At 38.5% G+C, this 22,956-nt stretch overlaps 1 protein-coding gene across 2 annotated transcripts; it reads right to left on the bottom strand.

Annotated features, from left to right (window-relative positions):
- Positions 1 to 72: 72 nt before the first annotated feature.
- Positions 73 to 20,596, bottom strand: DNTTIP2 (deoxynucleotidyltransferase terminal interacting protein 2). 2 transcript variants are annotated; one of them, XM_035017998.1, is made up of 7 exons: positions 20,467 to 20,596; positions 17,810 to 19,455; positions 15,651 to 15,789; positions 12,771 to 12,866; positions 11,163 to 11,327; positions 9,751 to 9,860; positions 73 to 2,222 (listed from the first exon to the last, which is right to left on the bottom strand). In XM_035017998.1, the coding sequence occupies exons 1-7, from the start codon at positions 20,536 to 20,538 to the stop codon at positions 2,129 to 2,131; spliced, it is 2,322 nt and encodes a 773-aa protein (XP_034873889.1). In that variant the 5' UTR covers positions 20,539 to 20,596; the 3' UTR covers positions 73 to 2,128. The 2 variants fall into 2 exon arrangements, with proteins under 2 accessions (XP_034873889.1, XP_034873890.1); XM_035017999.1 differs by lacking the exon at positions 20,467 to 20,596 and adding an exon at positions 19,938 to 20,255 and having other exon boundaries at positions 1,935 to 2,222.
- Between the last annotated feature and the right edge of the window lie 2,360 nt (positions 20,597 to 22,956).

Genomic DNA, 22,956 nt, shown 5'->3' with positions numbered 1-22,956 from the left:
CATAGTCAGGAAGCCTTAGACGAGTTCTAGTAAGTGAACCTTCAGTGACACAAGCCAAAAATCACTAAAACCTGCTTCTCACAGAATTGCTTTGCTTAAAAAACCAAGGAAAATACATCCGTTATTCAAATATCCAGATATTTGCAGAAGGCTGGGAACACTAAGACTTCCTTCTGACCTTTACCTGTAATTATACTTTGTTACTCTTCTTTAGTTTTGATGATTTAAAATAAATTTCTGAAGATCACATTTGAGATGAAGAAGCTGTATTAGCAGTTTCAGTTCCTTAAAATAAACATTAACAGAGGTGACTTTAAATGATTTTTAGTTGAATCATTTCAGTTTATTTCACTAAGTACTTTGTAATTGTTAAAAACTCTATCTTGTTCTAAGTGGCTTACAAAAATGCATATAGTGAAATAAAATTAAAAATGAATCTGTGGAGACAACAAAAGAGAGCATGTTAAAATGTAACTAAAAGTAAATACTGAAAACACATACATCTAAGGTGGCTTAAGGACAGAGCCGGACTTAGAGCTTAGGCTCAGTTCTCTTTCCTTAGCACTGCCTTCTAATCCAGAAAGCTCTAATGCTGCTTTTTGTGTGGCAAAGATTAGAGGTCACTAATGTTGTTTTACTTGTAATACAAACCGTAACATCACAAATATGTCATGGCTGCAGTTTTCAAGTACCAAATAATTCAACCTATAGTAGCATTCATGAGTCAGAAACCATCCCAAAAATCATATGGTAGGTAAGAAGTTGATCCACGCCTTGACCCTGAGAAAAACTGGGTAAGTCCTCAACTTTCTGTGCACAGAGACATCAAACCAAATGATTAACAATTTTGACTGTTCTTACGGCAGAGTAGCATGAGTTGAAGCAATGTTCTGAGAACGACTCCTTCTGGAAGAATATGCAAAGGGTAAAACTAACTATTACTTCTTCTTCTTGTTTTGGTATTTAATTCTTTCATAGCGGGTCCTTATTTTACCCAGTGAAAGGCAAAACTTAATATTCCTGGAATGAAAGTTTTTCTGTAAAAGAGAACAGATAAGATACTTGCCTAACTCCACCTATGAATATCACTGTCAGTTCTATTACTAGGTTGGTTATGATCCCAAGCAATAAATACAAAATACGAAATTTTGTATTTACTGAAATCCCAACAGTTTGCTGGGAAAATAGAGGTTCCATAAATAATGATATTAAAGGAAGAACCCACTAAGAAGCATTACGAGAAATGGCCAACACTCCTTAGGTACCACAAAGAGATTAGTCAGGATGTATACTGCTATTGGAGATGAAATAAACTGAACCACTTTAAAATTATGTCTGACCAAGTTAAAATTATACTGATTTAATAAGCCTAATTCACCTGGAACACAACACTGACTCTGGATAAAATTAATCTTTCCTCCTGTTTCATTTCCTAAAGAAAACAGTTCTCTTGCTTCGTCCACCTTTAACCCAAACTTTCTAGGAAGTCATTACCTTTTTAAGTCCTTTTTACATAGCTTCATTTAGTTCTTCTGTCATATACTAACATACATTTGCTCCAAGAATACTTTGGTTTCAACTGTGACTTTTATGCTCACAAGCAGCAGATTTCTGTATCCCAGCTTTACCAATTTTCTGGACCTGAACTTAGAAAAGGGCATTTCGGGTATACTGTATCCCCCCTACACACAAACACACATGACATTTCTGGTATACCATCTCCCCCTACACACACACACACACATGCATGCGTGCGCTTACTCTACTGTATTGTTTAGCTTTGTTTGTGTAATTTTAAAGTTTTCTGTATATATTAACAAACTTTATACCTTCTAAATGTTTTTAATTCAATTTTCTTCAAATAACCAAGTGTTGAAAACTTTACAAAAATGTTATTCATCTTAAAATGGTTGAGGTTTCCCTTTTTCTCCCTCAAAGGGGCTAAGCATGGGTGGATCTTTTGTAGACACACCTGTTTTTATCCCAAAGAGTATATGATTGATTTGCCCTCAAGTTAACTTTTTTCAAACAGGGCCAGTCTATATTAATTTGTATGATGATGTTAATTTTCAAAACATCTTGAGTAAATAAAGGGAGATATAAAATACTGTGGCTTGCTTGGTGAATCTTAATTGCGAAATTTCTTCTTCTTTCGAAACTTCTTTCCTGCTGCATTTGCTGCTTTTTCAGCCATGATCTCTGAGTACTTCCTTCGGTTATATCTAAAAAGAAAACCAAACTTTTAAGTTCTAAAGTATAACAGAAGTTAATGTAATGGGGGTGGTGATGGGGTGGTGTAACTACTAAATCTCAAAAAATTGTTTGCATTTTCACTATTTTAGCATATTTGTACTAAATTACCTTGTGGAGCCATATTTGGAGCTGGGGGACTGAGCAGTGACCAAGACAACCATAGTCCCTACCCTCGTAAAGCCTGCAGTCTAGTGAGAAAAAAATGGCAACTATAAGGGAGGGCTTTTGAAAACTTTCAACCACTGGAGGCCCATGTACCATATCCAGTTACCAGATGATATCAAATGCTTTGATTTTTATAGGATGAAAATGTAAAAATAACAGACTGAGGTAGAAGCAGGTATGAGGCTCCAACTATCTTTAAGCCAGACATTAAAGAGATCTGCAGTAAATCATTTTTGTTTTGTTCATGAAAATATATGTCAATGTGTAATGGGATGTTTTATTTTAAAAGGAATCAATAAATATTTTTAAAGTTTTTAAATTTTAATTGCCACTGTGGCAAATATTGATAAATGTAGTCCACAGAAGTTCAAAAGAAGGGCTTATCAGTACAGTTTGAACCTAATCAAGGATGGAAAAAATGAGATTAGAGCAGAAATAAAATAGAGATTAAAAAAAACAAAAAAGCCAGACTCATCAAGAAAAAAAAGAACTCAAAATCAGAAATGAAGAATTAACAGACGCCACAGGAATACAAAGAATTACAAGAGGATACTATGAAAAAGTATATGCCAATAAATTGGGACAATCTAGAAAAAAAATGGATAGATTGCTAGAAACAGACAATCGTCTAAAATTAAATAATCAGGAAGAAATAGAAAATTTTTTATTTTTTTTAAAGATTTTATTTATTTATTTGAGAGAGAGAGAATTAGAGACAGAGAGCACGAGAGGGAAGAGGGTCAGAGGGAGCAGCAGACCCCCCGCTGAGCAGGGAGCCCGATGTGGGACTCGATCCCGGGACTCCAGGATCAGGACCTGAGCCGAAGGCAGTTGCTTAACCAACTGAGCCACCCAGGCTCCCAGGAAGAAATAGAAAATTTGAACAGATCTATTACTAGTAACAAAGTGAATCAGTAATCAAAAGACTCCCAACAAAATTCAAGACCAGATGGATTCACAGCTGAATTCTTCCAAATATTTAAAGAAGAGTTAAATACCTATTCTTCCCAAACTATTCCAAAAAATAGAAAAGGAAGGAAAACTTCCAAATTCATTTCACGAGGCCAGCATTTCTCTAATACCAAAGCCAGACAAAGACACTACAAAAAAAGAAACTACAGGTCAATATGCCTGATGAACAAAGACGCAAAAGTCCTCAACAAAATATTAGCAAACCGAATCCAACAATACATTAAAAACATCATTTACCACGATCAAGTGGGATTTAATCCATGCATGCAAGAGCAGTACGATATTTGCAAATCAATGTATATTGACAAGAAAAGAATAAAAACTGTATGATCATCTTAATAGGTGATCAAAAAAAAAAAAGCAAACCATTTGTTGAGGTGTCTAGGTGGCTCAGTTGGTTAAGCGTTGGGACTCTTGATTTTGGCTTAGGTCATGATCTCAGCGTAGTGAGATCAAGCCCCGTGGTGGGCTTCCTGCTGGGCATGGAGCCTGCTTAGGATTCAATCTCTCTCCCTCTGACCACCGCCCCCCATCTTTTAAAGAAAGTCAAAGTGCAACATCCATTCATTATTTAAAAACTCTAAAAATCTATAAAAAAATTATCAAACTCAACACCCAAAGAACAAATGATCCAATCAAGAAATGGGCAGAAGTCATGAACAGACACTTTTCCAAAGAAGACATCCACATGGCCAACAGACACAGGAAAAAGTGCTCAACATCGCTCGGCATCAGGGAAATCCAAATCAAAACCTCAACAAGATACCACCTCACACCAGTCAGAATGGCTAAAATTAACAAGTCAGGAAATGACAGATGTTGGTGGGGATGCAGAGAAAGGGGAACCCTCCTACACTGTTGGTGGGAATGCAAGCTGGTGCAGCCACTCTGGAAAACAGTATGGAGGGTCCTCAAAAAGTTGAAAATAGAGCTGCCCTATGACCCAGCAATTGCACTACTGGGTATTTACCCCAAAGATACAAATGTAGGGATCCAAAGGGGTACATGCATCCCGATGTTTATAGCAGCAATGTCCACAATAGCCAAACTATGGAAAGAGCCAAGACGTTCATCGACAGATGAACACACACACAATGGAATATTATGCAGCCATCAAAAGGAATGAACTCTTGCCATTTGCAACAACGTGGATGGAACTGGAGGGTATTATGCTGAGCGAAATAAGTCAATCAGAGAAAGACAGGTATCGTATGATCTCATGATATGAGGAATTCTTAATCTCAGGAAACAAACTGAGGGTTGGAGTGGTGGGGGGTGGGAGGGATGGGGTGGCTGGGTGATGGACAATGGGGAGGGTATGTGCTATGGTGAGTGCCGTGAATTGTGTAAGACTGTTGAATCACAGACCTGTACCTCTGAAACAAATAATACATTATATGTTAAAAAAAAAAAAAAAAAGAGAGAGCAGAAAGAGAAAAATGAAGGGGGGGAATCGGAGGGGGAGACGAACCATGAGAGACTATGGACTCTGAGAAACAAACTGAGGGTTCCAGAGGGGAGGGGGGTGGGGGGATGAGTTAGCCTGGTGATGGGTATTAAAGAGGGCACGTACTAAATGGAGCACTGGGTGTTATATGTGAACAATGAATCATGGAACACTACATCAAAAACTAATGATGTAATGTATGGTGATTAACATAAAATAAAAAAAAACTCAACAAAAGTGGGTTTAGAGGAAACATACCTCAACACAATAAAGGCCACATATGAAAAATACACAACTAACGTGATACCCAATGGTGAAAAGCTGAGAACTTTCCCCTCTAAGATTAGGAAAAAAACAAGGATGTCCATTCTCACTGCTTTTATTCAATATAGTACCAGAAATCCTAGCTGCAGCAATTGAAAAAGAAAAATAAAAGGCATCCAAATTGGGAAGGAAGAAGTAAAACTGTAACTATTTACAGATGACATGACACTACATAAAGAAAACCTTAAAGACACCATCAAAAACTATCAGAATAAATGAATTCAGTTAAGCTGCAGGATACAAAATTAATATACCAAAATGCTGTGTTTCTATACACTAATAACAAAGTAACAAAGAAAAGTTAAGAAAACAATCCCATTTACAATTGTACCACAGAAAGAACAAAATACCTAGGAATAAAAGGAGATTGAAAGACCTATACTCTGATAGCTGTAAGACACTGATGAAAAAAATTGAAGACAACACAAACAAATGGAAAGATATCATGCTCATGGAAGAATTAATACTCTTAAAATGTCCATAGTACCCAGTGCAATATACAGATTCAATGTAATTCCTAGCAAAATATCACAATAGTATTTTTTGCAGAGCTAGAACATATAATCCTAAAATTTGTATGGAACCTCAAAAGACCTCAAATAGCCAAAGCAATCTTCAGAAAGAACAACAAAGCTGGAGGTATCATAAACCCAGATTTCAAGATACACTACAAAGCTACAGTAATCAAAACAATAAGGTACTGGCACAAAAAAAGATCAGTGGAACAGAAGAGAGCCCAGAGATAAACACACTTACATGGTCAATTAATCTATGACAAAGGAGGCAAGAATATACAATGGAGAAAAAGTCTTTTTAATAAATGGTGTTGGGAAAACCAGCTATATGCAAAAGAATGAAACTGGACCACTTTCTTATACCACACGCAAAAATCAAAATGGATTAAAGACCTACATCTCAGACGTAAAACCGTAAAACTCCTAAAAGAAAACATAGGCACCAATCTCTCGGGACATTAAGTCCTAGCAATAAAATATTTATGGATAGGTCTCTTCAGGCAAGGGAATAAAACTGAAAACAAACAAGTGGGACTACACCAAAATAGAAAGCTTTTGCAGAGCAAAGGAAACCAATAAAACAAAAAGGCAACCTACTGAATGGAAGATTTTTTTTTTTTTTTAAAGATTTTATTTATTTATTTGAGACAGAGAGAATGAGAGACAGAGAGCATGAGAGGGAGGAGGGTCAGAGGGAGAAGCAGACTCCCTGCCCAGCAGGGAGCCTGATGCGGGACTCGATCCCAGGACTCCAGGATCATGACCTGAGCCGAAGGCAGTCGCTTAACCAACTGAGCCACCCAGGCGCCCCTGAATGGAAGATTTATGTGCAAATGATAAAGAGTTATATCCAAAATATATAAGTAACCTACACAACTCACACCAAAAAACCAAACAATCTGATTAAAAAATGGTCAGAGGATCTGAACATTTCCCCAAAGAAGATATACAGAAGGGCAACGCACACATGAAAAGATGCTCAACATCACTTATCAAAAGGCAAATGCAAATCAAAATCCCAGTGCGACATCACATCATACCAGTCAGAATGGCTGGTATCAAAAATACAAGAAATAACAAATGTTGGCAAGGATTTGGAGAAAAGGGAACCTTCATGTACTGTTTGTAGGAATGTAAATTGGTGTAACCACCACTGAAAACAGTATAGAGGTTCCTCAAAAAATTAAAAATAAAAATACCATATGACTTAGTAATTCCACTACTGGGTATTTACCCAAATAAAACAAAAACACTAACTCAAAAGGATATATGCATCCCAGCACTATTTACAATAGCCAAGATATGGAAGCAACCCAAGTGTCCCATCAATAGATGAATGAATAAAGATGATGTGAGACACAGACATATACAGACAGACACACACACAATGGAATATTACTGAGCCATATAAAAGAATGAAATCTTGCCATTCAGGACAACATGGATGGACCTAGAGGGTATTAAGCTGAGTGAAGTAAGTCACGCAGAGAAAGATAAATACCATACGATTTCACTTATAAGTGGAATCTAAAAAAGCAAACAGAACAGACTCTCAAATACTAGTCAGAATGCCTAGTATCAAAAAGAAGTAACAAGTGTTAGTGAGGATGTGGAGAAAAAGGAACCCTTGTGCTTTTGTTGGTAGGAATGTAATTTGGCACAACCACTATGGTTGCACCAAAACAGTATGGAGGTTCCTCAAAGAGAGAGACAGAGAATAAACTGGTGGTTGCCAGAGGTGGGGGATGGGTGAAATAGGTGAAGGGGATACTGCAAACCTCCAGTTACACAGTTAAGTCCTGGAGATGAAAAGCACAGTATCGGCAATACCGTCAATAGTATTACAACAGTGTTGTATGGTGACAGATGGTGACTACACTTGGAGCAGTGAGCATTTTGTAATGTACAGAATTGTCAAATCACTACATTGCATACCTGGAACTAATGGAACACTGTAAGTCAATTATACCTCAACAAACAAAACCAAAAACCACATACAACACAGAAAATCACATTTTTCCTGTGTATTACACTTACTTCTTCTGTCCCAAGACATTCCTACTAATGAACATATGCCGCATTAAATACATTCAATGAAGTTCCCTATCCCAAAGTGTTCAGAGGCCAGAAATTTCTTAAAGAGAATGTTGTAGAAGGAATTAAAACATTCCATGGAGATGGGCTAGTAGAGGTTTCACATAGTGTGATACATAAATTTAGGTGGTAGACAATATTCACTTTAAGCAATGTATTTATCCTCATGGACATTACAAAAATTATAAGCCAACAAACCCATTTACAGTAGACAATATAAAGCTTCCTTTTAAAATAAAGCAGGCAGCATACAGATAATGCAAACATTGTGAAAATGGTACTCAGTGACTAAAGTATGGGAACAATGAACTAAGAACACTACCTCTAACCTGCAATTTTATGAGTTTCATTCTACAAAATTTTTAGTTTACTCCCCCAACTTCCTCACGCTATTACTTTTTAGTGAAAGCACTATCAATATTGCTGTGATTTCTGAGATTGCTATCATCAAGATTACAAAATACAGGTCAATTTTTAACCAGAACACAGTTAACATGCTTGCACCATGCCTGTGTGGGGATGGAGAAAAAGGCTTGAGAGATAGTTAGGAAATGGGAGAGACTGCCAGTATGAATGTGGACTGAAGGAGGAGGTGTCAAGGACTTGGTGATGGATGGATGGTCATGCTGTTCAGTCATGAGATACAGAGCACTAGGAGAGGATTAGATTGTACAGGAAAGGCCAAGTTAACTCATAGAGGTGCTTATGAGAAACCCCTGGATGTTCCTGAGGCTGCAGCTGGATATGTGGGTCTAGACTCAGGAGCGATCTGGATTACACATCCTGCATTTGGAAGCCAACAGTATATACATTGTAATTAAAGCCCTGCAGGGGATGAGATTTCCAAGGAGAGAGTAATAAGTGAGAAAAGAGCACTGCTTATTTCTAAAAATTTTTTACCATTACCCAGACTAATTAAATGGCTTACATACATAACATTTGTGTTAAATCTGTTTTCCATGCTGACAAAGTTTTTAAAACGCTTAACAGTTCTTTTCACTTTTGCTATTAAACCAATCTGGAAGTTCAACAAGGGTTTCTATATGAGGTATGCTTTTAAATCTCCTATAATATATACATAACTGCTTCAAGTACATTTAAACATATTCCCAAATGCTCCCATCTTAAAAAAAAAATCCTCCAACTCCATGCCCACCACTAGTCTTGCCTCTCTCCCTCTTCTCAAACTTCAAAGAACTGTTTCCATTTCTTCATTTTCAACAAACTCTCCAATCCTCTCCAGTCTGGTTTCCTCCTCATCACTCCCCTAAAACTCCTGGCAAGAATATTTTGACCTCCATGTATATCCAAAGGAAGTTTTTAGTTTTTCTTTTTTTTTTTTTGGTTTTATTTAAATTCAATTAATTAACATACAGTGTATTATTAGTTTCAGAGGTAGAGTTCGGTGATTCATCAGTTGTATGTAACACCCAGTACTCATTACATCACATGCCCTCCTTAATGCCCATCACCCAATTTGATCTCTCAGCAGCAATTATTCCTGTTAACCACTCCCTCCAGTTTGTATCTGCTCAAAATATTCTCCTTTGACTTCTGTGACACTATGCCATCCTGGTTTTCTTAATAACCTCTTAGCTATTCTTTCCTAGTCTCCTTTGCAGGCTCATTCTCCTCTAGCCAGTCAAATATTTTCAAGCTTCCATCTCAAGCAGTGGTTCTAAACTGGGAATGCTTATGCCCAACAAGGGATATGTGGACATGTTGCGCCCATCATTTTTGTCACAAATTGGGGATGGGGTGCTTCTGGCATCTAGTAGGTAGAGGCCAGGGATGTTGTTAAACATTCTACAATACACAGGACAGTTCCCCCTAATAAAGAATTATCCCATCCAAAATGTAAATAGTGCTGCTGTTGAGACACTGTGCTAAAGCCATTTAAAAATTACTTGAAATTTTAAAGTTTATGTATATTCTAAAGGAAAACATACATAATACAAAGTGAAACATAAATTCCTTTACCTTCTGAACTCAGAATCAGCCAGCAATTCTTCCACAATAGTTCTCTTCCTTTGTTTTTTGGGAATTCGTGAATGGTAGAAGTCAGCTGGATTGTCAACAATGGTTCCAATCTATGAGCAATTGATTGAAATAAGTCATGCAATACTTGAATGCTAAATTGCTTTCATATTTCAGGGTAGCTCTAACAAAGTCTATTTATAGAAAGGAATGGAAAACACAACTTAAATGATATCAATACTAAAGTCAGTTTGCCATTTTTTAAAGCAAAAATAAGTCACCTATTCAATTGGCACTGGGTCCTACTAATGACATTTCATTAGAATTTATAATAAAAGGCCAAAAATCCTTTTATATAATTTAGCACTAGGCAGGACAGTAAATTCTTCATGAACAGTGTAACTAGAAAAGTGGGACAGAGAATATCAATTCTTTTTTTAGTCTCCCAATTTAATAAAATTGACACATAAACTCTACTATACACCTCTTTGGTCTCCTAGGTCATCATAAATGCTACCAGCATAGAACCTTCTTAGTAACCACTCTGCATTTGTTCCTACATTCAACCAAGTAAAATTTACAGTGTCCACTATGTGCCACATACTGTGCTAAGTGTTTGGGAAATAAAGACAAAGAATATCTGGTCCCTGCCAGCAAGGAGCCCATAGTCTTAAGGAAAATCCACAGACAAGTAACTAAAAGATTAAAGCATAACATAATTATTATGCTAGACAAAACACTATAGATGCCCTCAAAAAAAAGTGACCAACTCTACCTAAGGGAGGTCAAGGTTCCTCCAAGTGTGTTGGAGCTTAAGAGGGCTATGTGACAGAAGAGCTGGTAAGCTGGTCTGAGTGCAGACTGTATAGACTCTATTCTACAGACAGAGAGCAGACCTGGAGGTAAAGGACTATTAGAGAAATTCAGATAAGTGACAAGAAAGAACAGAATGAAGGTGACAGCTACCAGAGGGTGAATCATCTGGATTTTCATCTGGAAACACTTTGAAAACCAACTTTTAACTTATTTTCAGCATTTGCCTGGGGATGCCCCTTTATCTGGAGAAGAAGAGTTTGGTGCAAATGATTCCCTATTTCCTCCTCCATCATGTAAGGCTTCTTGCTGTTAGGCTAATACTATTCATATATGGTATACCCAGCTTAGAGGTTCCATAACTTTTAGAGGTATGACCTGGAAACTTAGTTACCATCTGCAACACCTTCTCTCTATATGGAATGCCATTACAAGCTGGTGGCCAAAAGGTTGTCTGAATTGGGTTCTGCCCATTATTATACAGCGTAAGCAGATGTGCCCTATAAATATTCACCTATTTAAAGAGTAAACAGTAAGAACACTATAATGCCTTCCAAACTAAAATCCACAGAACATCACCGCCATTACTGTTTGTTTCATACCTGGAAGTACTTGGGGAAGCCATCCCTATCATTTTTCTTGTAAAACCTTTTTGGGTCCATGCTAGCTCTCATCTTCAGTGCTCTGAGATCATTTTTTAGTTCATCTGTCAATTCCGGAGCTTTCATACCAAACCAGCCATCACCTGCTGTTTTCTGTCGTTCTTTCTGAAATTCAGATTTCAAAAATAATTAAACAGAAAATTCTAACTTTAATAAGCAATGTATAAACTATACCTCATTCCCTCCAAAATGATATACACAAAAAACTTCATGAATTAAAAACAAATGAGGTTACTTAACAGAATGTTATTAGTCCCCAGATTCACTTTTCATAAAAGAAGTTAAATCACAGTGTTTTCTTTGGTAAATTAGGCACAGTATTATCAGTTTCATAAATGAGGGCTCCTTAAAATTTATTTTTTTTATCTTAGTAAGAGCTGCTGACTTGCAGGGGCGCCTGGGTGGCTCAGCCGGTTAAGTGTCTGCCTTCAGCTCAGATCATGATCCTGGGGTCCTGGGATTGAGCCCCGAGTCAGCTCCCTGCTTAGCAGGGAGTCTGCCTCTCCCTCTCTTGCTGCTGCTCCCCCAGCTTGTGCTCTCTCCCTCTCTCAAGTAAAATAAATAAAAATTAAAAAAAAAAAAAAGAACGGCGGACTTGCTGGGAGAACAATACACAGCCTCAATTTTTATTGTGCAGTAGAGCCTACACAAGAGATAATGTATAAAAACATTTTCACTTCTGGAGCTTATATTTAAATATTAACAATTTTATTCAGTCACCAAGGTGACTCAAAGTCACTCCAACAAGTCCAGAAATCTGCATTATTTCTAAAATTTAAAAAAAAGTTACATTTTTTTGGAAACTCCTAGCAAGTTATTTACTTAATTTTATTTTTATTTCATTCATACATTATGGAGTGTCTACCATGTGCCAGCATGTTCCATATTAGTGATGAGACATTACTGGTGCACCACCCTCAAATTTCCTTCAAGCTCTCTTAATAACTTCTTTACACTTATTAGTTGAAATGGCAGATGGAAACAATCCCCTATTTTTACAAAAGAAAAGTTTCCTATCCTCTCACTGGGCAGACTACAGAGACCCGGGTTTTTAGGTGGCTACATTAAGGTCCCTACAAAGGCCTGCAATGGAGCTCTTAGCTCTTGGTGAACAGTACCTATAAGCCAAGAAGTATGGACAATGACCTTATATGCTGGTTGTCACTGTTTTAAGAAAGGGGGGGAAAAAAAGCTGTTCTCTATGTGCGCCACTTGGTGCACTTTCACTTTGTGAAAATCTATATAAACTGTGTTTATGGAACTATATTTTATGGGCCCTTAAATTTGTGATAACTTTCTTTGCAAATATATATTTTTTAAGATTTTATTTTTATTATTTTTTAAAATTTAATTTTTTAAAGTAATCTCTACACCCTATGTGGGGTAGAACTCAAAACCCTGAGATCAAGAGTCGCATGCTTTACTGAATGAGCTAGTCAGGTGCCCCGAAAATACATATTTTTAAATTATACAACCGTGTTGTATAAGCTGAATATATATAGTCAAACACACCTCAACAATTTAAATAATGAGAGTCACTATACTTACTCTGCGTTTTTTCTGAAGTTGATGCTTTGATTCACTATATGGTGGGACACAGTAGTTTTTTTCAAAATCAGGAGTAATGACGGCTTTCTGCAAAAGCTATAAAAATATTAAAGTGGTTTTAAGATAGTATCAGATACCATATAATTTTTCCAACATCTCTTGCCTTATAAGAGAAGTATCTCCCACACTGACGACTACTCCAAATATATTAACCCTCTTTATACACAACCATGCTACTGCAAAGTTGTTTCGGTCCTTAAGTCTGTAAATTATATCACAATAAAAATGCTTTAGAAGGCACACTGAGGATTATTTTAGGAAACTTCATTTATTTTAAATTTCTTTTTCTAAACTGAATCAGCACATATCAGATTTACATTAATGTGTCTAACGTATTTATTGGCTTACTAAACCAGCCACTTGTACCAAACTGGAAAATAAAGTCAACAGGAACAAATGCCAAAATGGCTCTTGAAGTCTCTGAAAACAACCAACCAACCAACCAACCCTAACTAGTCTTTAATAAGTTCTTTTGATGTTGGTAAAACAGCTTCTTCTGATCTAAGAAGACTGTATTATTAATACGTACAGTGATATAGATTCGATTAAACAACATATACATCTATCTAGATAAATCTTTTTGCAATTCAACAATATATCTTAGATGGTCTTTCAGTATTAATTCACACATAGATCAACTTCATTCCTTTTAATAGCTGTTACGCACTAACATTTTTCTTCTGACATTTAGTTTAAGTCTCCATCAAACCTTTTTCCATTGAACACTGTAAACATCATCTCTGCACACTTGTGATTATTTTTGTATGATTCCAAAATGCATCACTTAAATATTGACAGGTACTGCTAAATTGCCTTGCATTCAAGTAATTTGTTAAGTCCTACCAACAGTTAATCAGTGCCCTTTTCCTTTACATTGCCACCAGCACTAGGTATTATCTTTTTGTGTGTTTTCACTGGTGCCTCATGGCTGTTTTCCTTTGCTGTTGATCATCTTTTTGTGTATTTATTAGCTATGTATAAGTGTTCTGTGGGAGAACACCTGTATTCCCAGAACACTGGTATTTTGTATCTTAGTGGTATTAACCTATGGTCTTTTACTTGTCTTTGTTAAGGTGTTAATTGTGAAAGTTTTAAAATTTTGTGTAGTCAAACCTGTTAATCTTTTCCTAAATGACTGCTGCATTGTTTGCATAGGATGAACAAATACTGTCATTAATACTGTTTACGTCACTAAAAGGTCTTCAGGATAATTTGTCATCTCCCATAGGGTATGAACTAAAGAAGATTGCTCCTTGGCCCTCGAAACAGTTCACAGAAATACTGATTTGGTCAGTAACATTTGAAATTATCAATTCAGAAATCTCCAAATCCCCTAGAAGTTTCTAGATAGTAGAGAAGCAGTCTAGACTTTCAAGCTTGATATTTATTTACCAGATTATTAAGAGCTTTAGGACAGTGGTTCTCAACTGGGAGCAAATGACAATGTTTGAAGACACTTTTGGGGTGTATGTGCAGAGGGGTGTGGGGGGGTGGATGCTATTGACAACTAGTGGGTAGACATGAGGGATGCTGCTACATATCCTACAATGAATAAGACAGCCTCCCACAACAAAGAATCATCCAGCCCAGGTTGAGAAATCCGGTTTTAGGAATATAAAGCTAAAAAAACAGTAAAATGACAATTACAATATGATCAATAATGAGTCAAATCTATACTTGGTGTTGCAGAAGCACAGAGGAGGTGGTGGAGAGGACTAGAGTCAGAGAATGTTTCCCAAAGGCAGTGATCTATGATCTCTGCACTGGCCTGGGAAAGAGCAGGGTATGTTCAGGGAACTACAGTAGTCTTCAGTGGTGGAACATAGCAGGTGGACAGAGCTGAAAGAACAGAAGCACCTTGAACGTTCTGAGGGACTTAAACAGGAGAATATCATAGTCAGGTTTGTTTCATTTCGTTTTGTTTTGAAGTAGTATCTACCCCCAACATGGGGCGCTAACTTACAACCTGGAGATTAAGAGTCGCATGCTCTTCTGACTGAACCAGCTAGGTACCCTTTTTTGTTTTTAAAAAGAGAAATCTACCAAAAGTACAGAGGGCGGCTTGGAGAAAAGAGTAAGGAGGCTATTGCAGAAGTGTAGATGAAAAACAAAGGCCTGCCACTGGCCAGTGACAGTGGCGTGAAAAGGAGGGAACAAAGTAGAGTATGTTAGCAACAGCATCTGCTAGGTTCAGTGACTGACTGCAAAAGGAAAAGAGTTTGGCATCATTAACCAGGCCAGAGAATACTAAAGTAGCAGCTGGTTCAGGTAGGGAAGCGAAGGAGGGCAATTAGGGAGGTCAAGTGCCTGAGCACATACGAATAAACAGACAAGAGAGACAACAGGATTTAAAGACCTGGAAGGACAGAAAGGCTAGAGAATACAGATTTGGAGAAGCCATGCCATGAGACTTAAGCTGAAGGTTTGGATGAGATGACCTACCCTGTAATTCCCTTCTGAAATTTCATGTATAATTTTATGCCTATGTGAACATGTATATTTTTCCTGGTGGGGGGAATTGGCACCCACAGTTTTCAGATTCTCAACAGTATCCATACCAGTTATGAATGAAAAATACAGCAAGAAAAGAGAAGAAAACACAACCCCTAGGATAAATGATGGGTGCAAGAGGAATGCTGATCCTGTATTAATTTATTTTTCAAGTGTTATCTTTTATAGCTAGGACTTTAAGGGGAAAAAAGGAGCACGGCAGGCTAATGTGGTTTCACTGCAGGAAAACTAGTCTCTTACCAAAGACTAATCATGTCTAGAAGTGATCGGTTAGTTCTATGAAAACCAACAGTACACTATGTAACTTACCTCATTTTTCTTTTTCTCCTTGATCTGTGTTAGGGTTCTCTTGTTCGACTGTAGTTTGTCTGCATTGAAATTAATATACAAACCACCCAACTGCTTGATACTCATACCAGGGTCTATGCTACTGCTTGTCAACTTCAGGCTGAAAGAGAATGATCACTTAAAGATCAAGTAATCATATCAAAATGGAAACAACTGAGACTGTATTTTTAAAATTACTTTTTTCTTCTCTCCCTTTTTACTGCCAATGATCCCCCCCAAAAAAGGAAATCTTATTTTTACAATGGAGTTTCTGAAAAACTGAAACACATGTTTTTAAATCTAGTAAAATCATTCAGAAGAAAATTCCAGGATGAATAATGAATGAAAAAAGTTTTTTGGGAGCACATCTAAATCTATTCCTCAGATTAATTTAAAGAGGATTAAGACTATATGGGGGCGCCTGGGTGGCTCAGTCGTTAAGCGTCTGCCTTCGGCTCAGGTCATGATCCCAGGGTCCTGGGATCGAGTCCCACATCGGGCTCCCTGCTCCGCGGGAAGCCTGCTTCTCCCTCTCCCACTCCCCCTGCCTGTGTTCCCTCTCTCGCTGTGTCTCTCTCTGTCAAATAAATAAATAAAATCTTTAAAAAAAAAAAAAAAAAAAAAGACTATATGCCAGTAGACTTCATAAAGGGATTTTATAAAGAAAAGAATTGCAAAGAGGAGATACATCTGGCAATTCAGCTCAACTTCATATACAGATAGTGAGTTAACAAATGTACATACCTCTCTCTCTAAAACCCAATGACAAAGACAGGTTCTGAACTTCCAGGTTATCCAAACTTAGAATGTTTTTCTGGGTAAATAAGAGTATTTGGTAGTGCCTCTAAATCAGTGAGTTGTTTTTTTTTTTTTAAAGATTTTATTTATTTGATAGAGAGAGACACAGCGAGAGAGTTGGAACACAAGCAGGGGGAGTGGGAGAGGGAGAAGCAGGTTTCCCGCTGAACAGGGAGCCCGATGTGGGGCTCGATCCGTGGATCCTGGGATCATGACCTGAGCCGAAGGCAGACGCCTAACAACTGAGCCACCCAGGCGCCCCTAAATCAGTGAGTTTTAAACAGTGGTGAACATCTGTATTTCTCACCAGAGATTTTAAAAAATACAGAAATCATAGCCCATATCTACCAAATCAGTTGGATCTGGGCTCCTGCTATATTTATGTAATAAGAATTTCTACTTTTATATTACTGAAAAGTCCTTTTTATAAGCAAATACATTTGGACTTCCAGATACTTTCTTCCCTAATTATTCATATAAACTGAGCAGTTGAAAGCTTTGATCAACCTCTACTGGAAAGTGAAATCATTCTACTGCAGTGGTTTGGCAGTGATTCTCAACCCTAAAGGTATATTAGAATTATCCTGGGGAGGAGTGTGGCTTTTAAAAAATAAATATGCTTGAGGCTAGCCTCAGAGATTTCTTTCATTGGTTTAGAGTGAAAACTGGGCATCTGTTATAGACTCTGGCCAAGGATGTATTTCCAGTGGATACAGGGCCACCAGAGCCCTGTGCCTAAGAAAAACAAATTTAAAACAGAAAAAAAGAAACTAAAGAAATAGCCCCCAAAGTTAGCACTTTTCAATGGGTGACAGACAGGATTATAGGTGATTATTTTTCTTCAACTTCTCTACAATTAGGTTGGAGAAAAGATAAAAGTTCCTTTCCTTCCCTTTTATGTTGCTCTTAACAATCATGCAGGAAAATCTTAGATGATTTCGAATAGATCACTGGTGGGAAAAATATGACTAACAGGCACCCATAGACTAGGGAAATGCTGGATAAAAGAGCTCTTCCAGGGGCGCCTGGGTGGCTCAGTTGTTAAGCGTCTGCCTTCGGCTCAGGTCATGATCTCAAGGTCCTGGGATTGAGCCCCGCATCGGGCTCCCTGCTCCGCGGGAAGCCTGCTTCTCCCTCTTCCACTCCCCCCTGCTTGTGTTCCCTCTCTCGCTGTGTCTCTGTCAAATAAATCTTTTTTTTTTTTTAAAGAGCTCTTCCATAAAGAACCTGAGGCAGTAGCTTTCTCAATTCCCATGTTTTCTAATATTTTATATTTTTATGGTAAATCAGCCGCTTGAAATATGTATCAAAAACTTACTTTTAAAAATAAAGGTAAAACTTACAGTTTAGACTTTGTGTTATTTAGTAATTCGTCTTCATCACTAAACTCACTATCTTTGTTTCTGTCATGGTCCGATGGTTCTTCACTTTTTTCATCCTCTTCCTCCTCTTTTTCCTCCTCAATGGCAACCTCACTTGCCTTGTCTCCCTCATCCAAGTAAAAATGTTTATCAGTACTCAATCCAGGAGTTGTGTCAATTACAAACAATGCATTGTCACATGACATATTTTCTGATTCTCCATTTAATGATTCCTTTTGACCATTATTTTCAACAAAACACACAGTATCCTCTTCATTCTCACTATTTTCAGAATGCTGGCTTTCATCACTGCTGAGAACTAATAAAACAGAATCACCTTTGTCCAGGGATGTGTGGAGCTCAGACTTGAATAGTTTGGTTTCACACTCAAAATCTACATCCCTTCCTTCATTCCTATCTTCACTGATACCTGTAACTGTGCATTCTTCTTCATCACTACCAGTATCACCAAATCCTGTCAAGTCACTTGTTTTTATGGTGCTCTTTCTATCTTCATTCCATCTGTCCACTTCCACCACTGCAAATGATTGAGCTAATGATTTCATTATAGCCTCACAGTTCAGATTTGAGGGCTCTGATGTGGTCTTATTATTTTGGGGGGTTGAATGCCTTTGAGAAACTAACTGCTGAATGCCAGTGTCCTGAGGTTCAGAAAGGCTCTCCAACTGAGAATTTTTCTTATTTATTTCTTTTTCCTCATCTACTATTCCCTTGGTTTCTTCATCTAAATTCTTACTATTCTGCCTTATTTCTTTGAGAGATGCAACACTGGCCTTTTTCTCCTCTCTTATATTAAAACGTTGGCATTTTTGCACTGTTTGTTTTTTTTCTGAATTTCTGTGGAAGGAATCATCATCGAAGTCATTATGAATTTCATTATAGAAATTTGGCTTATTTATCTGAGGAAGAGATCTTACCAGTAAACAAGTTGTTTGTCTGGTATCTGAATCCTTTGAATTCATAGGCACATTTATGATTTGCTTTTCATTTTCTGGTACAATGTCAGTATCTTTCTCCTCAGTTTGTGCGTTTAATTTCTTCTGCATACTTCTCGTTCTCATAGTTGCAACTCCAGAAAATGAAGAAATGTCTGAGTATGATGACTCAGCATCAGAAATAGCTTCTGCATGTAATTCTTGGCTTGGATCTCTTACAGATTTAGCCTTACTTCTTCTGGTCCTTGTAGTTATTGCTGTGGGCGGCACAATTCTAGAAATACCTGAGACATGTGATTCAGCTTCAGAGTCATCGTCATTGTCTTCTTCAATATGAGACTGATTTACTGGAGTTATTTTCAGCCTTTTCCGAACACTGGACACTGGAGTGCATGGAACTAAGATCTGCCGTCTCCTAGTTACTCTTAAAATGGGATCCTGGAGCTCAGATACAGAAGAACAATTTGACTCTGCTTCAGAGGTCTCTCCATCAGTAGACGGTTTGTTTATTTCAGATAATGAGACTGTAGTTTCGCTCTTCCTCTTTCTGGTTTTAGGAGTTCTAGAGACTGGACTTTGTATCCTAGTGGTCTGTGATTCAGCAGTAGTTGGGTCAACAGGTAGACATTCCTTCCTGACTTTTGGATGTGCGTCAATTCTTTTAGCAGAATTCTGTAAGCCAGAATAAATACACTGTAATTTAGGTAGGACTGGAACTAGGGCACTCCTCTCAGGAGAACATTTTAAGAGGATACTAAAAAAACTCAGTAAACAAGATTAATACAAAACCACTACCACCACCCATAAAACAAAACACCTAAATACTAAATACTGGATTGAACACTGCATTTGCAAGGCCCTGCCTCACAACCACCAGTACCCATGATTTTTAACAATAAAAAACAAAAACATATACTGGATCTGACTCTGCATTTGCAGGACCCTGCTTCACTCGCCTCACCCGAGACCTAGATCTAATTTTAGGGAGCAAAACAATTAATTGAAAAGAAAATTTTCTGCAGGTAAGTATCAAATGCCAAATATGCTTGGTGGACCTACATTCTGACACAGAGAGGAAGAGAGAAGAAATATTAACTCTGAGCACAGATGTGTTTAGGGATACACACACAAATGGAATCAGTCGCTACCCTTACCTTTACATACATAAATGAATTAACGCTCTATTCCCTTCGTCGCAGAATCAGAGCCAGCGGACGGCTAGAACCACTGAGAGCCACCAGGAGGCGTCACTGCAGCCTTCCCCACTCCAGAATAAAGTGCTGTGGGGCCACTACCAGCTCCCCACGTGACAACGGTAACCTCCTCTTCAGCCCTAATTATAGTTAAGACTCACACTTGGTAGCCGAAATTAAGCCTCCTTCGTACGGTTTTAATAGGTTAAAAGGCCTCAGCTGTTCACCTGCCATTACGAAGGTGAACTACCCAAAGCAAGTTATCTGACCTCTCTGTTCCATGCTAAGGACTGTCTTAAACGACCGTAGCGAGGACTGAAGAGGAAGCTACGGGCTTAGCACTGGGTCTGACACAGCAGCGCGCGACAAGCTCGGGCCCTTTCCGCCGCTCCTCCTCACGCTGCTCCGCCAGACCTTCGCGCCGCCCTATCACCCTAAGTGCCGCTCTGTGAAGCAGCGGCAGAAATGAGAGCGCTCTGCCACCTCCTACCTTCTGCTGGGAGTTTTCAGCCAACGTGGCTTGGACCGTGGCCTGAGGCCTCCCAGACCTGGTCACCACCATCCTCCCGGCTCGCGGCCACCTCGGCCTGCCTCTGTTCCGGCGCCCCGGAAATACGTCAAAGAAGCGTCTCGCTCGCATTTTCCGCGAGGATCCCGTAACTAACGAGAATCTCGTACTGGCCTCCGGCCCACGGACCTGGGTCAGGCGGGTCTGACCTAGGGATTCCTAAGGCCACGGTTTCCAACGTTCACTCCAGTGCGGTTAAATTCAGACGCACCGGCCTCTGGCAGGGAGACACCTTCGTTGGGGCGGCGAAACCGCAGTGACGGAGGGCCCTCGTCCCAGTTTAACACAAACGAATTGGAAAATCGCATCTTCTTTCCAACTTCAACCATCCTCTCATATGTTTGGTCTTAATGTAGTCATGGGTGTGACCCAATGAGGCGTTTGCATTATTTTTTTTTTGTAACGACGTACTCTTGTCTTATTCGTGAAATTAAATATTAATTTTTTATTAATAAAGTCGAAAGACTCGGTTAGGGTAAAGATGTATTTTTTAAATGTTCCAGAAACTCAGAGACTAGGAGGCTGTCTAAAGGTAAGATGGTGACTAGGAATCGGAAATAAGCGGAAAAGAAGAAATGTTAAATTTTATTTTTTTAATTTTTAATTTTTAAAGATTTTATTTATTTGACAGACACAGCCAGAGAGGGAACAGAAGCAGAGGGAGTGGAAGAGGGAGAAGCAGGCTTCCCGCTGAGCAGGGAGCCCGATGCGGGGCTCGATCCCAGGACCCCGGGATCATGACCTGAGCTGAAGGCAGACGCTTAACGACTGAGCCATCCAGGCACCCCTATTTATTTATTTTGTAAAGATTTTATTTATTTGACAGAGCACAAGTAGGGGGATCAGGAGAGGGAGAAGCAGGCTTCCCGCTGAGCAGGGAGCCCGATGCAGGGCTTGATCCCAGGACCCTGAGATCATGACCTGAGCCGAAGGCAGACGCTTAACCATCTGAGCCACCCAGGCGCCCCAGAAATGTTAAGTTTTAAAGGAGAGCAATAAAAAAAAAATTTTTTTTTTCTTGCAGTGAAGAGAATGACCAGAATCAAGAGACGGTGTTTGGTGTTCTTTTAGGATGAAGTATGGAGAGTTAGAATATATCTGAGGGGAATGGAAAGGGCTACTGTTGGCAAGAAAGGATGAGTTCTTCACCAAATCTAGTAACAGAAAACCAATTTTTTTCTTATTGTCACAAAACACAGATTCTTTCATTGGGCACATGACCACCAGCTAAATAGGTCCTTTCATAGTTTCCCTTGCAGCCAAATGTGGCTGACTAAATTTTGGCCAATTAGTATAAATTGTTGTGTAGTTCTTTAGGGACACAGGAAAAGAGGAGGTCCTCCCTGACTTCTTTAACTTCCTTTTTCACCCTGGAAAGCTGTATTCTCAGGTTTCAAGCAGCAAGTTTGTGCAATGAAGATAAGGGCCACACTTCAGGGATGGCAGAGCAGTGAGAAAGAAAACATGAGTCCCTGACAACTGATGGAGCTGCCATATCTGTCTTCAACAGCGCACTTCTACATCTGTTTCACCTGAAACACCTTTTTTCCCCAAGTTTTTATTTAAATTCCAGTTAGTTAACATACAGTATAATATTAATTTCAGGTGTAGAATTTAGTGATTCATCACTTTTTAAAGTCACTTATTTGGAGATTTTCTGTTATTGCAGCTGAGCCAAATCCAACTGAAGAATGAAATAAAAAAACAGATGAAGTTAGCCACAGAAGAATGCTCCTTTCTTTGAGGCAGGAGGGAAGAGTTAATATTTGAAGTAGAAAGAGAATGTGAATGCAAGGAAATTAAAGTGGAGGGAAGAAGAGGGGCTTTTGGATGGATAACTTCAATCTTCTCTGTAAACAGAAGATTCATCTGTTTAGAGGGATGGAAAAAGGTTTAGATTGACCCTTGTAGGGAATGTGGTAAGGAACAAAAAGAAGGAATTTTATTATTTTTAAAAAAGATTTTATTTATATATTTGAGAGAGAGAGAGCAAAAGCAAGACAGAGCACGAGCAGGGGAGAGAGGGAGAGGGAAAGCAGGCTCCCCGTTGAGCAGGGAGCCTAATGCCAGGACTCAATCCCAGGACCCCAAGATCATATGATCTGAGCCAAAGACAGACACTTAATGATTGAGCCACCCAGGCACCCCAAAGAAGGAATTTTAGTATGGCCATGTAGCAGTGAGACCATGTAAGAGGAAGAATATAAGACAGGTTAGATTCCAAGAGAAGGTAGAATGGTGTAGAGGAAGGAAAGTGAACTTATTGGAGGTTACATGCACTAACTCGTGAACTCTACAACTTTAACATGAGCAAATGCATGAAAATGAAATTAAGATCACAGGAGTGGGTATAGAAAATTGGGGAATATTAAAAAATCAATGTGTAATATTCACTTGCAAGCATGGCCATTT

This window comes from Mirounga leonina, unplaced genomic scaffold, assembly GCF_011800145.1.
Source record: "Mirounga leonina isolate KUSES-001 unplaced genomic scaffold, KU_Mleo_1.0 Mir_173, whole genome shotgun sequence".
NCBI lineage: Eukaryota > Metazoa > Chordata > Mammalia > Carnivora > Phocidae > Mirounga > Mirounga leonina.
Note: the sequence above shows the minus strand (reverse complement) of the source record. Positions and strands in the feature narration are given on the sequence as shown.

What these genes read in the sequence shown, in the direction of transcription:
- DNTTIP2 (XM_035017998.1), bottom strand. Translation starts at nt 20,538, where the DNA reads ATGGTGGTGACCAGGTCTGGGAGGCCTCAGGCCACGGTCCAAGCCACG. An exon ending in CTGAAAACTCCCAGCAGAAG is followed by an intron (nt 19,456 to 20,466) that starts GTAGGAGGTGGC and finishes TCTGGCTTACAG; the next exon opens with AATTCTGCTAAAAGAATTGA. An exon ending in GCTGATTCTGAGTTCAGAAG is followed by an intron (nt 2,223 to 9,750) that starts GTAAAGGAATTT and finishes TTTTCTTTTTAG; the next exon opens with ATATAACCGAAGGAAGTACT.